We start from the raw sequence: 20,669 nt of genomic DNA, 5'->3' as shown, positions 1-20,669 counted from the left end.
TTGGTGGTTATACCAAGGTGCTAGTCTCCTATGTTTTAATAATTTCCTTTTTATAGGAGCGATAGAGTCTAATGTTGATCGTAATGAGCCTGTAGCACTATCGACAAGATTATCAATTTCAGAGGGACTAAAGTCGTTATAGGATTCTGTTAAATTCAGACATGGCATTGAATTAAACACTGAAGGATTCCAGATTTAAAGATATAGCCTACAGAAAGAAAAAAGTAAGAGAAAGAAATAGAGGGGGGGGAATATATATATATAAATAGAATTTTCTTCTTTCTATCAGGTTCTATCCAGCATTAACTTTTTCAGCAATTTGAGTTACAGTAGCTCATCTGTTGGATCGGACCAAACTGGCCAGCCTTCACTCCCCACATGCATCATTGGGTGACAAGCTGTACAAAGGCCTGTAATAAATGAACACATAGGACAACCAAAATAGACATCTAGCAGTTATAAAGGTACAACAAAATCATTACAGTGTCCAGAAGTGCTATAAGCAAAAAAGCTGTCCCAAGCCCTCTTAAAATAATCGTTATTGACTCTAGCTAACATTTGTTATTATGATATTATTTCTAACATAGATTCCATCCATTTTATCCAGATGTTTACAGATATCTTCTTTATTCTGCCTTTTGTTTGATTATTTACATAATTCCATGCACTGCAGTGCCCCCTTTTGGTTATTTTAGCAGCAACAGTTGCAGAGCAGGGTCTCTTAGTTTAACTAGCCAAGACAGAGAGCACATCCTCCTGCTGCAGTTATCTTTCACATTGTTGCCTTGGACACTATTTGTCCGTGAGTATTGTTGATTTATAAGTTTGCAATGCTATATATATTTGCTCTGTATACATTTTATTTCTAATTCAGTCAAGAGATTGCTTAATTGATTGCTAGCATAGCTATAGTAGTATTAGTTAGCCTACTGTAGTGCAGCATTTGTTATGTTATGTACACTGCGTTGTGTAATAGTGTAATAGTACTGCTAAAATATTGATTTACGTTTGTATTTTTGCAGTTTTACAGATAAAGAATAATCCTTATTAAACCTACAAGAAATGTTACGCCTTGTGTTTATTAGAGGACTACAATGGTCTGTTAACTAACTGTCTAGCAGTGGATTAGAACTACTCCTTGCAAGTGCAGTATATTCTTGTAACCTGTTAAAGTTTTATAGAACAAAGCTGCCTTGTGCCAATTTATCTTATAACCTCATAATTTGGAATATGACTCGATACATTCAAGTAGCATCGGCAGAGAGTACATAGGATCAGCTACCTCTGCTAAAATATGGTCTGCATACATAAATAGCTTATGCTCCCTGCCCCCTGCATGTACGTTTAATCAGCTCTGATTGCTACAGCCAGTGGTTCTAAAACCATAGTGAAGAGCAATGGAGAGGGAGCACAATCCTGTCTAGTCCCACTAGGGAGGCGGAAAAATTTGATATCAGCCCATTTGTGAGAACAGCTGCTCTCGGGTTGGAATAGAGTATCTTCACACAATTAAAAAAGCCAGGACAAAACCCAAATTTTGAAAGAGATAACATAAGGAACCCCCACACAACCCGTTCAAAAGCCTTCTCTGCATCAAGTGAAAGGGCTGTCACCGATACCGGACAGAGCCAATAGTGCATTCAAGCACATTACATTGTCTGTGTTTCATTAACAAGCTTCAGAACAGAGTAAAACAGCTGAGCGATTTCCCCCTATTAAAAATATACTGAATAGATTTTACAAATCTTAGTGGGAATGATAGCTGTCTGGGTCTGAGCTTCTGTCCTGGGTCTGAGCTTCTGTCCTGGGTCTGGGCTTATGTCATGGGTCTGGGCTTCTGTCATGGGTCTTGTTGACCCAGTCAGCAGTTGTTGAAATAACATGAATGAAAAGTAACTTCTAGCATGCTAGGCTAACTAGCTTCCACATTTTTAATGGAATATAAAGTTAACAGCATTGAAGTATACATAAATGTATTCTAATAATGCACTCGTTTATATTTATCTTTTGTGTTTAACTGCATTTCTCTTTCCACCTCTCAGCTCTAGGTCTTCCAGGGCAGGTTGGGGACGTTTGTCCTTTGATCCCGAACTTAGAGAAGTCTTTGGAGGAGATAATGGAATTGGCAGAGTCTGGCATGAGATACACTCAGATGCCCCATGTCATGGAGGTGGGATATGTAACTACCTAACTTAAAAATGCATATTAGCCTTACTTCTGTTGTGTCCATATCCACGTGGGTTTCTTTTCCTCAAGGTGCGCTTTTTCGTCATCCCAACATAATCAATGTTAGGTATTAGAGGTACTCTTTCCATTATACCTTAACCAAAGCTTCTGAACTGGAGCTGGCCAGCACTGCACTGTTAGCTGCTAATAAATAGTTAAATGATTTAATTGCAGGAGATTAATTTCCCCATGGGGACTAATAAAATTCAACTGAAACCTATTATTCCCCATCAACTCATAGCTATATGTTTATAGTCTTATGAAGTGTCATTGTGCTACATACACTATAGACATTGCTGATTGGAAATTTGTAATGTTAAACTTTAAAAAGTATCATGCCAGGATGGGGAAGTGGGTGATCTCATGATGGTTTAACCTTAAGTGTATATTTTTCCTTTTTCTGTAGGTAGTGTTGCCGATGTTGTGCAGCTACATGTCTCACTGGTGGGAACATGGACCAGGAAGCAACCCAGACAAAGCTGACAGCTGCTGCACCTCTGTGACCTCTGAACACATGAACACTCTGCTCGGTAACATTCTCAAGATCATCTACAACAACCTGGGAATAGATGAAGGAGCCTGGATGAAAAGACTAGCTGGTAAACATGACAAAATAACAATTGTATGTTTGTATGGGGAGTGGAATATAAGGTGTCAAACATCTCACGAGCTCCTACTTAAGCGTCTATGATCTGATTAAACCTTTGACTAACAATGAACACGTATGCATTATACACGTGATGTATAATGCATACGTGATGTATGCTGGCAGTTGTCGTTTCATATAGATGTGGTGTTCACATAAATTGACAGGGCACATTTGTAACTATGCATGCATATGGGAATGCGTTGTAAGAGGAGTGCTTGTTTGATTCGCTGCATAAAATGCCTATTGTAGAAGTATTCTCAAGAAAGCTCATAAACCATATCTGGAGGTGGGTGTGGATAAGTGGTGAAAACAGTGAGTTTTCTTGACTTAAATGGTAGGTGCAACACTGTCCATATTAGTGAAAGCAGGGACAGAACACTTCACTTAGTTTGATTTCTTAGCCTGCTTGCAAAATGATAATGGTTCCCTGGAAGCGGAATGACTCCACCGTGTTGATTATTTTGTTTTTCGAAGGGTTTTAAAAAGTCATTGTTTTTCACCTTTATTTTTTCAAGGGAGTTTCATTGAGAGCAATACAACCACAGTCTGATCTGCTACTGAGAAGCTCCATTGTAGCAGTTGGGGTTTGACCTTGGTCAGTGGTAGTATTGAGTTCTGCCTTTCATCCACCCAGATTTGTAGGATGGGTCAGATGCTAAGAATTACATTTCTCTACGGGGATCAATAAAGGACCATTTAACTTAAATCTGAATGTATTGTTCTATGCTTAATCACTGAAGCTCATCTCTGTCCCTGCTTCAAAGTCTTCTCTCAGCCAATCATCAGCAAAGCCAAAGCCCAGTTGCTCAAGACCCACTTCTTGCCTCTGATGGAGAAACTCAAAAAAGTGAGTCTGGTCGTTTTTATTATGTTAATACATACACACTTACCCTAACCCTATACATGCAATACAGCTCTAAGCTATTAGAGGGTACAAGCAATGGGGTAAATGATTTGACAGTAAGTTTGTAAGTCTAATGCAGTGTCTTGAAAGAGTTCTTAAACTTCAAATATTTCAGTCATATACACACAACCTAAGGTAAAAATGTTGTTTTCTTGCAGTCTTCACACATGTATAGTGCACTGTAGTTTTAACAATAGGCCTGCCAAACAAAATATTAATTTATCACACAGGAGCCTCAATAATCCGGAAGGACAATGGATTGATAGTGTAACTAGGGACGTCTTTACCCTACCCTACCCTAACTAGATAGTATCCTATCTACTAGGACATCATTTACTCTCCCTTTACTGTTAGCATCTTCTTGCACCAGTTTCACAGATTTATCTAATAGTTTCATCTAGAGAATGGATACTTTTGGAAGTTTTCTTAATAGATTATGTCCTGTAACAGTCATAAGGCATAAATTATGATGAAATACTACTACTGCTAAGATCATAATATATTTTGTCTAGAAATATATTACTTTGTACTTGTTTGTAGAAAGCAGCAGTTGTGCTGATGGATGAGGAACACAGCAAGGCGGAGGGGAGGGGTGAGATGTCAGAGACTGAGCTTCTCATCATGGACCAGTTCACCATACTGGTCAGAGACCTGTATGCCTTCTACCCTCTCCTCATACGATTTGTTGACTACAACAGGTACAGTGCTCTGATAGAATGGTTCCAACCCTTTTTTGCTTATACTATACTATTACCTACACAAATTAATCACATTGTATTGCTTGTCCTACAGATGCTCTGTATTACCAACACTAAACTGCAACATGGAGAATTTTGTTATGCTTAAAGGTGCCCTGTGGAGTGTTCTTGTAAACAAACAAAAGTTATGTTTACAATCAGCCAAAATATATTGTATCCTTGAGCTCTAAAAAGTCATTTTTTAAGCATTTTAAATCATGTGTTATTTACATCCATGTTTACTTGAAGTGTGAACCTATTTTGATGTTACCCATTGGTTTGTGTAGTACTGTTTTGAAGCCTTGAGTTTGGCATTTTGGCCATCACCATGTTGGTTTTACATAGCCAGCAGTGATGATATACTAAAGTTGAGCTGCTCTTGTTGGCTGGTTTCAACTCATTCGTAGCAGGAAACAATGGGGCCTTGCCTGGTCACACATGTTCTTGTATAACAGATAAACAGTACACTAAAATATGTTTCTGAAAAGATTTTAAGCAAGAAGTAGGTGATGCAGTGATAGAATCTTGATTCATATTTGATCAGCACTGCCTAGTTTGACAGGTTGATTTGAGTTTTGTGGGTTGCCTGGACAGACTTACTGAAAATAACTTGACAATCACAAGGTAGCCACACTCTAAAGCATACCCTGCTTTATTGTCCATTTTACTCTATATGGGACCATAATTTACAAATTGAACATCATGCTGTATGGAAGAAGACTTGAAACTAGTGATTGAGACCATAAACTCATTAGGAAACTGTTTACTGAGCTAATAAATCAAGTGAGAAGTAGAGTCATTTTGCCGTTAGACTTCACTGCTTCACTTCACAGACCCGGAAACTCTGTCCACTAATTACATACTGTCAGTGGTTTACTACCTTGCAGTCTTCTTCTCCCCTGCCTTTGTTGGTGCATTGCTGCATATCTTGGCTTGTTATCGCCACCTTTTGATCAGTAGAATAGTGTGACACCACTGGTAGGACACCTGTGTGCACGAGATTAACAAAACAGAGACCCATTTATCGAATGGCTCCATAACGCTACTAGAGGTCTAAAACTCCACAGGGAACCTTTAAATACTGCCACTATCACATAACTGCCTTGATACAGGTTGTTGTAATTAAGGTGTAAGGTCTGTTGCAGGGTCATTCACGGTGACGTGTTACGGTACTCATTTCCGGTTTACTTCCTGCTCTGTGTACACTGTTTGATGCTGTAGCTCTATCCAGTGAACGCTAAATCTAAGTTTGTTTTACTCGTTACAGCGGTTATTTTCCAGCTTAACGATTAAAAGTAGACTAGTTCTACCTAAGCACTCGGAGTTACTCCTTCTTTTAGCGACTTTTCGCTATTTTCAAAAGTTTTCACTGACACTAGCTTCATTAGTATTAGCAGTTAGCTATGGATTCTTCCTCTCCCTCTGCTCTGTCCTGCTCAGTGTGCCAGAGGTTTACTTATTCCTCTGCCTCCTTTATTGATGATGGTACATGTATTAAGTGTAGTTTATTTACTGTGCTGGAGGCGAGGCTTAGTAAGTTAGCGGAACGGCACCACACCACAGAGATATCTTTAGCCGCTGTAGTTAGCCAGCCCCCAGTAGCCGGTGCGGTCCGAGCAAAGGTAGCTTCTGCTAGCCGTCCTCCGGTAGTTCCCCCGGTAGTTGCCGAGCAGCCGGGAACACAGGGAGGCTTGGTCACTGAACGGAGGAAGAATAAAACGCAGAAGCCCACCGTTCACCACCAACCCATTCACGTTTCCAATAAATTTTCCCCACTCAGCAACACACCCGCTGAGGAACCAACTCTGATTATTGGCAGCTCCATAGTCAGAAACGTGAAGTTAGCGAAGCCAGTGACCATAGTGAAATGTATCCCTCGGGCCAGAGCGGGCAACATTGAATCATATTTAAGACTGCTGGCTAAAGATAAACGTAAATCTGCCCAATCTGACCAGTGATGACATGTATAGCCGCATGTCGTCATTCCACCGCTGGCTGTCGAGGTGGTGTCCAGAAAACGATGTGGGCTTCATTGATAATTGGCAGCCTTTTTGGGGAAAACCTGGTCTGATTAGGAGAGACGGCGTCCATCCCACTTTGGATGGAGCGGCTCTCTTATCTAGGAATATGGCGAAGTTTATTTCTAAAACCTGACAGTCCAGAGTTGGGACAAGGAAGCAGAGTCACCCACCCAAACCCCCATAGAGACTGTGTCTGTCCCCCGACCACCTAAATTATTTAAAGAAATAAAAACAAGAGGAGTTAAAGTTAAGGGCGGCTGTGGCTCAGAGGCAGAGCAGGTCGTTCCTTAATCGGAAGGTTGTGGGATCGATCCCCGGCTCCTGGTGCCACATGTCGAAGTATCCTTGAGCAAGATACTGAACCCCAAATTGCTCCTGATGCCGTGCATCAGTGTGTGAATGTGTATGAATGTTAGTTTCTGTTCGATGGACTTTGCCATCACTGAGTGAATGTGTACTGAAAGGGTGAATGTGGCACGTAGTGTAAAAGCGCTTTGAGTGGTCAGAAGACTAGAAAGGCGCTATACAAGTACAGGTCCATTTACCGTTTACCATTTAAACATAAAAACCTAAATAAAATTCAAACTAACTCCTCAGTAGCACAAAATAAAAGAATGAAATGTGGACTGTTAAATATCAGGTCTCTGTCTTCAAAAGCTGTTTTAGTGAATGAATTAATATGAGATAATGATATTGATTTACTTTGTCTTACTGAGACCTGGTTGTCCCGCGAGGAGTATGTTAGCCTTAATGAATCCCTTTGGAGGAGGTGGAGTGGCAGCCATATATGATTCAAGCGTTTTAATGGACCCTAAACCTAAACTAAATTATAATTCATTTGAAAGCCTTGTTCTTAGTCTTTCTCACCCAAACTGGAAAACACTACAGCCAGTTCTATTTGTTATAGTGTACCGCGCTCCTGGACCATACTCTGATTTTATATCTGAATTCTCAATGACAGCCTTAGTAACGCATTTATATCATTAATAGACTCAATTGGCTTCTGTCAGAGTGTAAATAAACCAACTCATTGTTTTAATCACCTTGTTCTATCATATGGCATTGATATTGAACATTTAATAGTCTTCCCACATAATCCTTTCCTATCTGACCATTATTTAATAACTTTTGAATTCATACTATTAGATTATAAGCCATTAGTCAAAACTTTCTACAGCAGATGTCTATCTGACATTGCTGTAGCTAAATTTAAGGAGGAGATTCCTTCAGTGTTTAATTCAATGCCATGTCTGAATTTAACAGAGTCCTATAACGACTTTAGTCCCTCTGAAATTGATAATCTTGTCGATAGTGCTGCAGGCTCACTATGATCAACATTAGACTCTATCGCTCCTATAAAAAGGAAATTATTAAAACATAGGAGAATAGCACCGTGGTACAACCACCAAACCCGCCAGTTAAAGCAAATGGCTAGGAAATCTGAAAGGAAATGGCGCTCTTCCAAATTATCAGAATATTGCTCAATTTTGCAAGATAATCTTAAAACTTATAGAAAAGCCCTCCGTAATGCCAGAGGAGCCTACTACTCAGCACTAATAGAAGAAAATAAGAATAACCCTAGGTTCCTCTTCAGCACTGTAGCCAGGCTGACAGAGAGCCACAGCTCTATTGAGCCACATATCCCCATAAACTTAAGTAGCAATGACTTCATGAGCTTCTTTTATAATACAATTATTACTATTAGAGAGAAAATTAATCACCAACTGCCATCAACAGGTTTTAGCCAACTATAGACCAATCTCTAACCTCCCATTCCTCTCTAAGATTTTGGAGAAAGTAGTCGCCAAAGAGTTGTGTGACTTTCTACATAACAATAGTTTATTTGAGGATTTTCAGTCAGGATTTAGAGTTCATCATAGCACAGAGACAGCTCTGGTTAAAGTTAATAATGACCTTCTGATTGCTTCTGACAATGGACTTGTCTCTGTACTTGCATTATTAGATATTAGTGCTGCATTTGACACCATTGACCATAATATTCTTTTACAGAGACTTGAGCATCAAATTGGCATTAAAGGAACTTCACTAAGCTGGTTTAAGTCATATTTATCAGATCGTTCGCAGTTTGTACATGTTAACGATGAATCTTCAATAAATACTACAGTTAGTCATGGAGTTCTACAAGGCTCTGTACTTGGACCAATACTATTTACTTTATATATGCTCCCTTTAGGCAACATTATTAGGAATCACTCCATTAACTTCCACTGTTATGCAGATGATACGCGGTTATATCTATCGGTCAAGCCCGATGAAATTAATCAATTATCTTAATTACAAACATGTCTTAAGGACATAAAATCCTGGATGAGCTGATGTTGATTTTCTGATGTTAAACTCAGAAAAAAACAAAAACCTTAGAGACTCACTGTCTAAAGATATAGTTACTCTAGATGGCATTACCTTGGCCTCTAGCACCACTGTCAGGAATCTTGGAGTTATCTTTGATTGATTGATCTTTGATCAGGATTTGTCATTTAACTCCCACATAAAGCAGACCTCCTGGACTGCCTTCTTTCATTTACGTAATATTACAAAATTAGACACATACTATCACAGACAGATGCAGAAAAACTAATCCATGCATTTGTTACTTCAAGGCTGGATTACTGCAACTCTTTATTATCAGGTTGCCCCAATAAGTCAATTAAAATGCTCCAATTAATTCAGAACGCTGCAGCACGAGTACTGACAGGAACTAGAAAAAGAGATCACATCTCTCCTGTACTAGCTTCTCTGCACTGGCTCCCTGTAAAATGTAGAATAGAATTTAAAATCCTCCTCCTCACCTATAAAGCTCTTCATGGCCAGGCCCCTTCATATCTTAAAGAGCTCATAGTACCCTATTACCCCTCTAGAACACTACGTTCTCTGAATGCTGGGCTACTTGTGGTTCCTATAGTCTCTAAAAGTAGAACAGGAGCCAGAGCCTTCAGTTACCAAGCTCCTCTCCTATGGAACCAGCTTCCAGTTGTGGTTCGGAAGGCAGACACCCTCTCCACATTCAAGAGTAGGCTTAAGACGTTCCTCTTTGATAAAGCTTATAGTTAGGGCTGGATCAGGTGAGTCCTGAACCATCCCTTAGTTATGCTGGTATAGGCCTAGACTATCGGGGGATTTCCCATGGTGCACTGAGCTCCTCTCTTCCTCTCTCTCTCTTTCTGCACTCATTCATGTCCAATTGATGCATGTTACTAACTTCACTTCTTCCCTGGAGTTCTTGTGCTTTCTCGTCTCACAGGTTCTTATCGATCCTGGTGGAGCCTCCTGCCATGGTCCTGCTAGATTGCCATTGCCAATACTGTTGTTGGTGTGCTCCTGTCTGTCTGTCTCTCTATCTCTCTCTGTGTGTGTCTCTCTCTCTCTCTCTCTCACCCCAACTGGTCGAGACAGACGACCACCCACCTAGAGCCGAAGGATCTGTCCTAGGTTTCTGCCTTTTAACAGGCAGTTTTTCCTTACCCTTGTCGCCAAGTGCTTGCTCATGGTGGTACTGTTGGGTCTCTGTAAATAATGTTATAAAGAGTTTGGTCTAGACCTGCTCTATTTGAAAAGTGTCCTGAGATAACTTCTGTTATGAATTTGCGCTATACAAATAAAATTGAATTGAATTGAATTGAATTGAATATACTGACAGGGCCAGATGGCTGAAAGAGTCCAGTCCAGAGGCTGAGGATCTGTTCCGCATGGTGGCCGAGGTTTTCATCTTCTGGGCCAAGTCTCATGTAAGAAAATCACTGTGCAAAATGCAAAGAAGCACAATAACGTGCTCATTATTTAAAATTTCACAGGGGGCTTACCAGTAGCTTACCTGGGAGAGCACCACATGTACTAAAGGCTGAGTCCCTACTGCAGAGGCTTGGGTTTAATTCCAACCCGGAGCCCCTTGCTGCCTGTCACAGTGACAAGTAGAAAAGGGAGCACTAGACAAAATCTAATGGTATGTGTCCACCTATTGCTATTGTAGCCCAGGTGGAAAAAACACACAATTAGATGAGACCAATAAAAGATGAAAGAGAGTATTTATTTTTTATTTTTATTCGTTAACATTGGCAAAGTTTTAAATGTCCTATACTGTTTGAATGCATCACTCAGTTCACATAACCCCACGTGGGGGGTACCTAGCCCTCAACAGCCAATCAGGGGCTACGCAGGCCACGTTCAGCCTGTCAGCTCGGAGGTGAAGTGCAAGCGCGCTGTTTTTCCGGCTCAGAGAATGAGGGCAGCTTGTGATAGGAGAAAGATAAGCACTTACCTACTGGGAGTCCAGAGCCGAGTGACTGAACGAAGGCGACGAGTTACGTCAGCAAATATCCAGAAAGATCTTTGAGAGTTTGCTCCCACCAGCATCTGATGTAGTTAAGGGCTTACGGCCTGAGTCACCGCCTGTAGCCTACCTGCAGCTCCTAGACTCGGCCTTTGGGACTGTGGAATATGGGGAGGAGCTTTTCGCTCAGTTCCTGAACACCCTCCAAGATCCAGGTGAGAAACCATCCACTTACCTTCATCGCCTCCAGCTAGCATTAAACCGAGCCACGAAAAGGGGGGGAGTTACATGTGAAGAGGTAGACAAACACCTCCTTAAGCGGTTCTGCAGGGGGTGTTGGGATCACACTCTCCTCAGTGTCCTGCAACTAGAACAAAAAAAGAGCAGCCCACCTTCTGAAGAATCTACAGCAAGCAAAAACCAGTCGTATGAGAAAACATATTGGCACCACAAAGCAAAGAGCTCAGTTGCAGTTCCATGGTGCATATGTTTGTGAACCAGAGAAACATGAGAGCAGTATCAGTGCTATTAAGGATCTGAGAAAGCAGGTGGCTAGTCTGCAAAGCCAACTAACTACATTCATGTCACAGAAAGAGACAAAGGGGGTAGTAGCAAGGGATCTGCAAGGAGGCCTCAGTGCAGTGTGTCAAAGTCACACGACGCAGATACAGGCATGCAAAGACAGACTAAAAAGAAACAGACATACAAACCTAAGCCCTGTTACTGTTTTAACTGCGGCGAAGATGGGCACATTGCTCCCTGCTGCACCGACCCTGCAAACCCCATTCTAGTGGCAGAAAAGAAGAAGCAGTTTGAGGAAGCAAACAGGGGCTGAGGAGAGTCAACAACGTCCCTCAGACGTAAAGAATGACAACAAAAACAGAGGAAAAACCGCCAAGATCAACAAAGACAGTACACCTGCAGAGAAGGTCAAAGCTCAAACATGTTCCGGCCTACAGCATTCAAAGCCGAACCAACCTTTCTGACTTCCCAAACGGTTGGTTGGCATCAAGAGTACAGCTCAAGTGACTGTGAGGGGAGAAGAAGTCAACTGTCTGCTTGACTCAGGCTCACAAGTTACAAGAGTACCTGAGTCATTTTACAAGCAGCATCTTTTAGAGCAGAAGATTAAGCCCCTGCATGACCTCTTAGAAGTGGAAGGTGCAAATGGCCAGCTAGTGCCTTACCATGGCTATATAGAAATGACCATAACCTTTCCAAGGGACTTTGTAGGGGTTACCATAGATGTAAACACACTCGCCTTGGTTGTCCCTGACACTTCACAGTCCCTCATGCTCATAGGCACGAACACCCTATATGTATTGTTCGACCACTAATCAGAAACTGACTTGACCTATTGTGAGCCTCTTCCACATGGCTACAAAGTAGTCTTCAAAGTTATCGAGCTAAGACGGAAGCAGGCAAGCAACAACTACCAGGGGGTAGTGAAACTGCAAGGCAAGACCCCTCAAGTCATTCCAGCCGGAGAAACTGTAGTGGTGGAGGGAGGTGCCCTTGTCAGTGGCCTTCAAGAAGAGAAATCAGTTGTCATTGAGTATCCGTAATCATCCCCCTTGCCAGGTGGCCTGCTAGTTAAAGCTGGTCTACTTGATTTTCCTCAGCTACGGCCCCATAAGCTACCAGTCGTCATAAGCAATGAGTCTGACCACGATGTTGTCATCCCTGCAAAGTGCACTATTGCAGAAGTTAGTGCTTATCAGACCATCCTATCAAAAGAAAATAGCATACAGTGGGTGCGAAAAGTATTCAGACCCCTTTAAATTTTTCACTCTTTGTTTCATTGCAGCCATTTGCTAAAATCAAAAAAGTTCATTTTATTTCTCATTAATGTACACTCAGCACCCCATCTTGACAGAAAAAAACAGAAATGTAGATTTTTTTGCAAATTTATTAAAAAAGAAAAACTGAAATATCACATGGTCATAAGTATTCAGACCCTTTGCTCAGTATTGAGTAGAAGCACCCTTTTGAGCTACTACAGCCATGAGTCTTCTTGGGAATGATGCAACAAGTTTTTCACACCTGGATTTGGGGATCCTCTGCCATTCTTCCTTGCAGATCCTCTCCAGTTCTGTCAGGTTGGATGGTGAACGTTGGTGGACAGCCATTTTCAGATCTCTCCAGAGATGCTCAATTGGGTTTAGGTCAGGGCTCTGGCTGGGCCAGTCAAGAATGGTCACAGAGTTGTTCCGAAGCCACTTCTTTGTTATTTTAGCTGTGTGCTTAGGGTTATTGTCTTGTTGGAAGGTAAACCTTCGGCCCAGTCTGAGGTCCTGAGCACTCTGGAAGAGGTTTTCTTCCAGGATATCTCTGTACTTGGCCGCATTCATCTTTCCTTCAATTGCAACCAGTCGTCCTGTCCCTGCAGCTGAAAAACATCCCCATAGCCTGATGCTGCCACCACCATGTTTCACTGTTGGGATTGTATTGGGCAGGTGATGAGCAGTGCCTGGTTTTCTCCACACATACCGCTTAGAATTAACGCCAAAAAGTTCAATCTTGGTCTCATCAGACCCGAGAATCTTATTTCTCATAGTCTGGGAGTCCTTTGTGTGTTTTTTGGCAAACTTTATGCAGGCTTTCATATGTCTTGCACTGAGGAGAGGCTTCCGTCGGGCCACTCTGCCATAAAGCCCCGACTGGTGCAGGGCTGCAGTGATAGTTGACTTTGTGGAACTTTCTCCCATCTCCCTACTGCATTTCTGGAGCTCAGCCACAGTGATCTTTGGGTTCTTCTTTACCTCTCTCACCAAGGCTCTTCTCCCACGATTGCTCAGTTTGGCTGGACGGCCAGGTCTAGGAAGAGTTCTGGTCATCCCAAACTTCTTCCATTTAAGGATTATGGAGGCCACTGTGCTCTTAGGAACCTTGAGTGCTGCAGAAATTCTTTTGTAACCTTGGCCAGATCTTTGCCTTGCCACAATTCTGTCTCTGAGCTCCTTGGGCAGTTCCTTCGACCTCATGATTCTCATTTGCTCTGACATGCACTGTGAGCTGTAAGGTCTTATATAGACAGGTGTGTGCCTTTCCTAATCAAGTCCAATCAGTTTAATTAAACAGACTCCAATGAAGGAGCAGGACCATCTCAAGGAGGATCAGAAGAAATGGACAGCATGTGAGTTAAATATGAGTGTCACAGCAAAGGGTCTGAATACTTATGACCATGTGATATTTCAGTTTTTCTTTTTTAATAAATTTGCAAAAATTTCTACATTTCTGTTTTTTTCTGTCAAGATGGGGTGCTGAGTGTACATTAATGAGAAATAAAATGAACTTTTATGATTTTAGCAAATGGCTGCAATGAAACAAAGAGTGAAAATTTAAAGGGGTCTGAATACTTTCCGTACCCACTGTAGCCAAGCAATCAGAACCCCTCCAGAGACTCAGCCATCCCAAGAGCCCATCTTAAATTTCAACTTTGGTGATTCCCCAATTCCACTTGAATGGAAGGAACGCATCACTCGGCAGCTTAACAACATGCCTGATGATGACCTGGACTTTGGCCAGACAGATAAGGTAAGACACCACATAAAACTCTCAGATGAAACTACGTGCCCGACCACAACACCCACAGGACATTGAGGCTGTCCCAAGGCGCATTCAAGAGCTCCTCGGGGGTTTGAGGTTGAAGAAGCGGACAAACCGAAGACGGCCTCCGTGTGCCCCCTCGGATTCTGGGAGTTCATTAGAATGCCCCAAGGTGTGACTAATGCCCCCAGCACATTTCAAAGATTAATGGAGAGGTGCATGGGGAATATGCACTTGAAAGATGCGTTGGTCTTCTTTGATGACGTGATAGTGTTCTCTAGAACCCTTGATTAGCACAAAGGAAGACTGATGAAGGTGCTTGCTCGTCTCAAAGAGTTTGGGTTGAAGTTATCCCCAGAAAAATGTGTCTTTTTCCAGACATCAGTTCGTTATCTGGGTCATGTAGTCTCCAGAAATGGTGTTCAGACTGACCCCGAGAAGATTGCAGCTCTTAAGACATGGCCTGTCCCCCAGACCCTACAAGAGTTAAAATCCTTTCTCGGTTTCGCTGGGGACTATAGGAGGTTCGTTAAGGGCTACTCCAGCATCGTAAAACCCCTCCACAACTTAACCTCCAGCTACTCACCTCTTCACAAGAAATCAAAAGCAGAACCAGCAAACATAAGACAGAAAACAGATCCATACCATGACCCAAAAGAGCCTTTCAGAAGTCGCTGGATGCCAGCTTGCCTGAAAGCCTCTGAGACAGTCATCCATAGCCTCACTTCTGCCCCTGTATTGGCCTTTGCTGACCCCCAGAAACCCTTCATACTGCACACCGACGCCAGCACCACCGGGCTCGTGCTGTGTTGTATCAGGAGCAAGAGGGCCAACTTAGAGTCATAGGCTATGCAAGTAGAGGGCTGTCACGAAGAGAGAGTCGCTATCCAGCGCATAAGTTAGAGTTTTTCAGCGACTATCTTTACGGCAACCACTTCACTGTTGTAATGGATAGCAATCCGCTGACTTACATTTTGACCTCAGCAAAACTTGACGTGACCAGCTATAGGTGGCTAGCAGCACTGTCCACATTCTCATTTAAACTCCTCTATCGTCCAGGAAGGCAGAATGGAGATGCGGATGGATTATCCCGCCGACAACAAGGGGGGCTAGCAGATGACCTGAAATCACAAAAAGAGAGAGAACATATCCAACAGTTAACTAAACCGTCTTGAGCTCCTTAACAACATCCTGTAAAGGCGACGCCAAGTCGGGTCCCAGACAACTTACCAGCTTGTACTCCCAGCTGAGCTTTGCGACACAGTCCTCACCAGCCTGCATGATCATATGGGTCACATGGGAGTTGACCGTACATTGGAACTTGTGAGGACCAGATTCTATTGGCCAAAGATATGGTTATGGACATCGAAAGGAAAGTGAGGACATGCAGCAGGTGCGTGCAGAGGAAGGCACAACCTGATAGAGCTGCCCCCTTGGTCAACATTAGTACCACTAGACCCCTCCGGATCTCAGCTGCAAGAATTAGGGCAGCTGCCTGCTAAAAGGACGGAAAAAGGAGAAAAACCCAGATTTAAACTGTGATAGGAGAAAGATAAGACCAGTGCACTTACCTACTGGGAGTCCGTAGCCGAGTGACTGAACGAAGGAGACGAGTTACGTCGGCTAACCACTTATCTTCCATCTTGTGATCCGCTGCAAGCCCCGACATCGACGTGCTTGGCTTTGAAACACAGACCAACGGTCAGGTTTTTGAGAGGACGGGAAAAGACACAGACAAGGAGTCACACACATTCACATTACACTCCCATGAACATTTAATATCAGGTGCACCTGCAACAATTTTCAGTTTTGAAGGGCCCCAATGGACACTCTTATTTCATTTTTCGTGCGCACACTTTTTGTTTTCTGGTCATTTGGGTCATTGTTTTATAACTTTGTATAAATTGAAGTTTTCTCTTTATTCAATGTAAAAATACAAGAGTGGCTACTCAACATTTATTCCTCGCTCCTAACGAATTTGGTGTCTTCTGATTCTGGTCGTGGTCTTATTACTAGTCCAACTCATTGTTATACTGTAATTCACTTATATATCCCTAAAATTGGTTACACTATTCTTGATCATTATTACTGGATCGAATGACTCCCTACAAAGGACTGTATTTTAAAAATACTAAAAGTCAAAAGCCATATTAGCAGCTCTGACAATGCTAACATGCTAATGTTTAGGAGGCACAATGTTCACCATCTTAACATTGCATGTTAGCGTGCACATAACTGAACCCCACTCCCAACCCTACAGTATGTGATCTCATCTTAACACTATGTGGAAGGTCATGGTCTTTATAACTTGTCACTGAACCTCAGCAACATAACAGTATGGCCATGGAGTGATGAATGGTGTCATGTTGTCATCTGTAGAACTTCAAGAGAGAAGAACAGAACTTTGTGGTCCAGAATGAAATCAACAACATGTCATTCCTCATCACTGACACCAAGTGTAAAATGTCAAAGGTATGGATAAATGGATTGAAGGGGTGTGGAGGGAATCAAAGTTTACATGTCAGAAGTTTAATGTATATTGCATGTTAGGTGTGTGTTTGTGCCAATTCGTATTTAAATATTTAAAACACAGGAAGAACATAACATAAAACTTATTCATCCTTCTGTGTATTTCTTGTCTTCTGATGTTTGACTTTGCCTCAGGGAATAGTTTCAGACCAGGAGAGGAAGAAGATGAAGAGGAAGGGAGATCGATACTCGATGCAGACAAGTCTTATTGTTGCCACTCTGAAGCGCCTGCTGCCTGTTGGACTCAACATCTGTGCCCCCGGAGAACAAGAGCTCATTGCTCTAGCTAAGAACCGCTTCACCCAGGTAGGAAAAATCCACTGCTTCCTTCCTACCAAAGGGGTTGTCCCGCAGTCATATTAATCAGGCCATAGAGCTGGAGACTTCTCATCCATTTAGATCCAAGGTGGAGAAAAGGGACAATTTGTTTTGCCCTTCGGGTTTGCAGCTGTACCCTGGGGCAACCTAGAGTTTAGGGCACTCATCTAAACAAAGGCTCTACTACTGGGTTGCTAAGGCAATCAAACCAAACAATCAAACATCTGAGGGGGCAGGTTTACCTCACATGTTATCTCTCTCTTTTTTTTTGTTAAACATCTTTTTATTGAGCAGATATGTTTAACATACATTACATTATTACAATCAGTGCTCATTTTCATAGTCCATACAATTGTGCATGTGGCACTGAGGTTACTAGGAAACCAAGTAATAGGCACACAGGTTATATCAGAACAAAATGATGAAGAACTGTTCAAATAAACAAAAAAGCTATGTTAGCACTAACAAGGGGTAAGAAATAAGCAAATAAATAAAAATAAAAAATAAAACTATTATGTTCATAGCAAAAGAAAATTAGTTGACTAGAGATCGCCTTCCCATCCTCCCTATCACTCTTGTCCTTTTCGTTAGTAGTCTATACATCAACCTTCACTGTTCAGTCATATCTGTTGTGATTAGTATGTACTAAAGTGTGGATTGCTTTACTGGATTTACATTTGCAAGATATGTTATGAGGGGTTTCCAGGTCTTGTTAAATTGTAGGAATCTAATGAAATACAATCTTTTATAGCATTAACTCTCCCAATTAAAGACATTGGAAGAGTTTCCCAAAACGATAATTTAGTCCATAATTTTTCTATTAAAGGTGGGGGAAGTTTTCTTGGAAGAGAGAGGAGTAATGTTTTGTGACTTGAATCCCTAAGTACGTAATTTTGTCGTTGGGGGATTTTAAATTGAAAATCACCTAGATGTGCTAAATTATTCATATAGATTGGCATTAAGATTCTTTTTTTCCCCAGTTGATTCGGTAGCAGAAAATAATTTTCCATCAACATTGAGGAGCGAAAAAGGACGGTACGCGCCTACTTTCTGTGGGTCCTTACCTTTTTTATGAATCACTGTAATCACAGCCTTAGTCAAAGTGGGCGGTAAACTAACATTAGTCTGGGCTTGTTCATATAGTTTTAATAAGTGGGGGATAGGGTTTGGCTAAAGGTTTTATATAGTTTCCCTGCAAATCCATTGGGACCAGGTGTTTTATTACTTTTAGGTGAAGGAATGGCGTTCTGAATTTCAGAAATAGTAAATTCAGTATTCAGTGTATCACAGTCTTTCTTTTTTAGTCTGGGTAGCTCACATTTGTCTAGGAAGTCATTAATTGTTCTGTCATTTATGTCTTTGTGAGTATTGTATTTTCATAAGCCCTTATCCTGTGTATGATCCGGTCATTTCCCATTTTCCTGAGCTGTCTAGCTAGTAGTTTGTGTGGCTTTGCATGCTTTACTTATCTTTGCTGATACCGTTTTGTTGTATTCATATTTTAGTGTTGCTCTTTTCCTGTGAAGAACAATAGAGGGGGATTGTGCTTTTTCTTTGTCTAGTACTTTCATTTGGTTTTGTAGTCCCTACCCGAAGGATTCATTGTTCTCCATATGTACAGGATATTTGTATTGTTAATGAACGTGTTCAGAAAATCATTTGGGGTATTTCATGGGAGACTCCTTGTGGACGATCTATCAAGATATGCAACCTTCTTTGTCTACAATTGTTTTTCATGTAAAAAGGTGCAGCTTTTTTTTTTTTTTTTCAAATAGCTGCACCTCTGACTTTGGTTGCAAAGCTTGAGTGATACAGAATCAGAATTAGAATCAGATTTATTGCCAGGTAGGTTTTTACACATACAAGAAATTTGTCTTGGTGCAATGGTGCTTAAAATATACAATCACACAAAAATATACAAATCACACAAAAATCACACAAGAATAAAGTACTTTTAAAAATATAAATAAATAAAGATCAGAAAGATAAGAAGACTGTACAGAAGACGGGAGTGCATTAATGTAATGCATATAGGGTGGGTATAAGAGTCAGTGTCAAAGGGGGTTCCGGCCTTGTTAATGAGGCCAGCTGCAGATGGAATGAAACGTTGTGAGGTTTTGGTCCTGATGGATCGCAGCCTCCTTCCAGAGGGAAGTGTTACAAAGAGTTTGTGTCCGGGGTGGGAGGGGTCAGCCATAATCTTGCCTGCATGCCTCGGGGTCCTAGAGGCGTACAGGTCCTGTAGGGATGGCAGATTGCAGCTGATCACCTTCTCAGCAGATCGAATGATTTGCTGCAGTCTGCCCTTGTCCTTGGCAGTGGCAGCAGTGTACCAGATGGTGATGGAAGAAGTGAGGATCAATGATGGCGGTGTAGAAGTGCACCATGGGGCGGCTGTGGTGCAGAGGCAGAGCGGGTCGTCCACTAATTGGAAGGTTGTTGGTTTGATCCCTGACTCCTCCCACCACATGATGAAGCATCCTTGAGCAAGATACTGAACCCCAAATTGCTCCCGATGCTGTGCATCGGTGTGTGAATGTGTATCATCTCCACCAACCAGGGAGGTGTACAGGGAGAAGAGCAGAGGAGAAAGAATGCAGCCTGGGGGGGATCCAGTGCAGGGATGATGGTGGATGTTTTGAAGCAGGCTGGCACATGACATGTCTCCAGTGAGGTGTTGAAGATGTCAGTAAACACCAGAGACAGCTGGTCAGCACAGTGCTTCAGGGTGGATGGAGAGACAGAGTCTGGTCCGGTCGCTTTGCGGGGGTTCTGCCTCTTAAAGAGCCTGTTGACTTCCCTCTCTTGAAGGCAGAGAGTCGTCACTGTGGTGGAGGAGGAGGGATTCACAGGGGTGTGGGGTTGTGAAGTGGCCCAGGCTCCTGCTGAGCTGGGGGAGGGGTGTCACGGGATGGTGTCAGGAATGTTAGTTTGTCTGTCGGAGCGACAGTAAAACTCATTCAGATCGTTTACCAGGCGCAAGTCGTTGATGGAGTGGGGGGTTTTAGGTTTGAGGTTGGTTATCTGTCTGAGCCCCTTCCAGACAGAACCAGAGTCCTTGGCTGAGAACAGATGTTGAAGTTTCTCAGAGTACTGCCGTTTAGCTTCTCTCACTGCCTTGCTAAACTTGTACTTTGACTTCTTAAACCTGTCCCTGTCCCCACTCCTGAACGCTTGCTCCTTCTGCAACTGTAACTGTCTGAGTTTGGCTGTGAACCAGGGTTTGTCATTGTTATAACTCACCCTGGTGCATGATGGTAAACAGCAGTCCTCACAGAAGCTGATATATGATGTCACAGCCTCTCTGTACTCATCAAGACTTTCAGTAGCAGTCCTGAACACATCCCAGTCAGTAGAGTCCAAACACGCCTGAAGATCCTCCACAGCTTCACTGGACCACTGCTTTGATGTCCTCACAACAGCTTTACAGAGTTTTAATTTCTGCCTG

At 42.2% G+C, this 20,669-nt stretch overlaps 2 protein-coding genes across 10 annotated transcripts in view; one reads left to right on the top strand and one right to left on the bottom strand.

Annotated features, from left to right (window-relative positions):
- Nucleotides 1-20,669, bottom strand: part of LOC127373071 (uncharacterized) — a 395,753-nt gene that overhangs the window by 247,880 nt on the left and 127,204 nt on the right. The gene's annotated exons all lie outside the window — the stretch shown is intronic.
- Nucleotides 1-20,669, top strand: part of ryr2a (ryanodine receptor 2a (cardiac)) — a 324,810-nt gene that overhangs the window by 230,801 nt on the left and 73,340 nt on the right. For all 6 annotated transcript variants that reach the window (XM_051417108.1, XM_051417109.1, XM_051417107.1 and 3 more), the window contains 7 exons: nucleotides 2,043-2,170; nucleotides 2,633-2,825; nucleotides 3,640-3,722; nucleotides 4,320-4,477; nucleotides 10,196-10,283; nucleotides 16,754-16,846; nucleotides 17,039-17,209. In XM_051417108.1, the coding sequence (XP_051273068.1) occupies nucleotides 2,043-2,170; nucleotides 2,633-2,825; nucleotides 3,640-3,722; nucleotides 4,320-4,477; nucleotides 10,196-10,283; nucleotides 16,754-16,846; nucleotides 17,039-17,209 (914 nt within the window). The remainder of the gene's footprint in view (nucleotides 1-2,042; nucleotides 2,171-2,632; nucleotides 2,826-3,639; nucleotides 3,723-4,319; nucleotides 4,478-10,195; nucleotides 10,284-16,753; nucleotides 16,847-17,038; nucleotides 17,210-20,669) is intronic.

This window comes from Dicentrarchus labrax, unplaced genomic scaffold, assembly GCF_905237075.1.
Source record: "Dicentrarchus labrax unplaced genomic scaffold, dlabrax2021, whole genome shotgun sequence".
Taxonomy (NCBI): Eukaryota; Metazoa; Chordata; class Actinopteri; family Moronidae; genus Dicentrarchus; species Dicentrarchus labrax.
The sequence above is the reverse complement of the archived record's forward strand: the minus strand, read 5'-3'. Positions and strand labels throughout refer to the sequence as shown.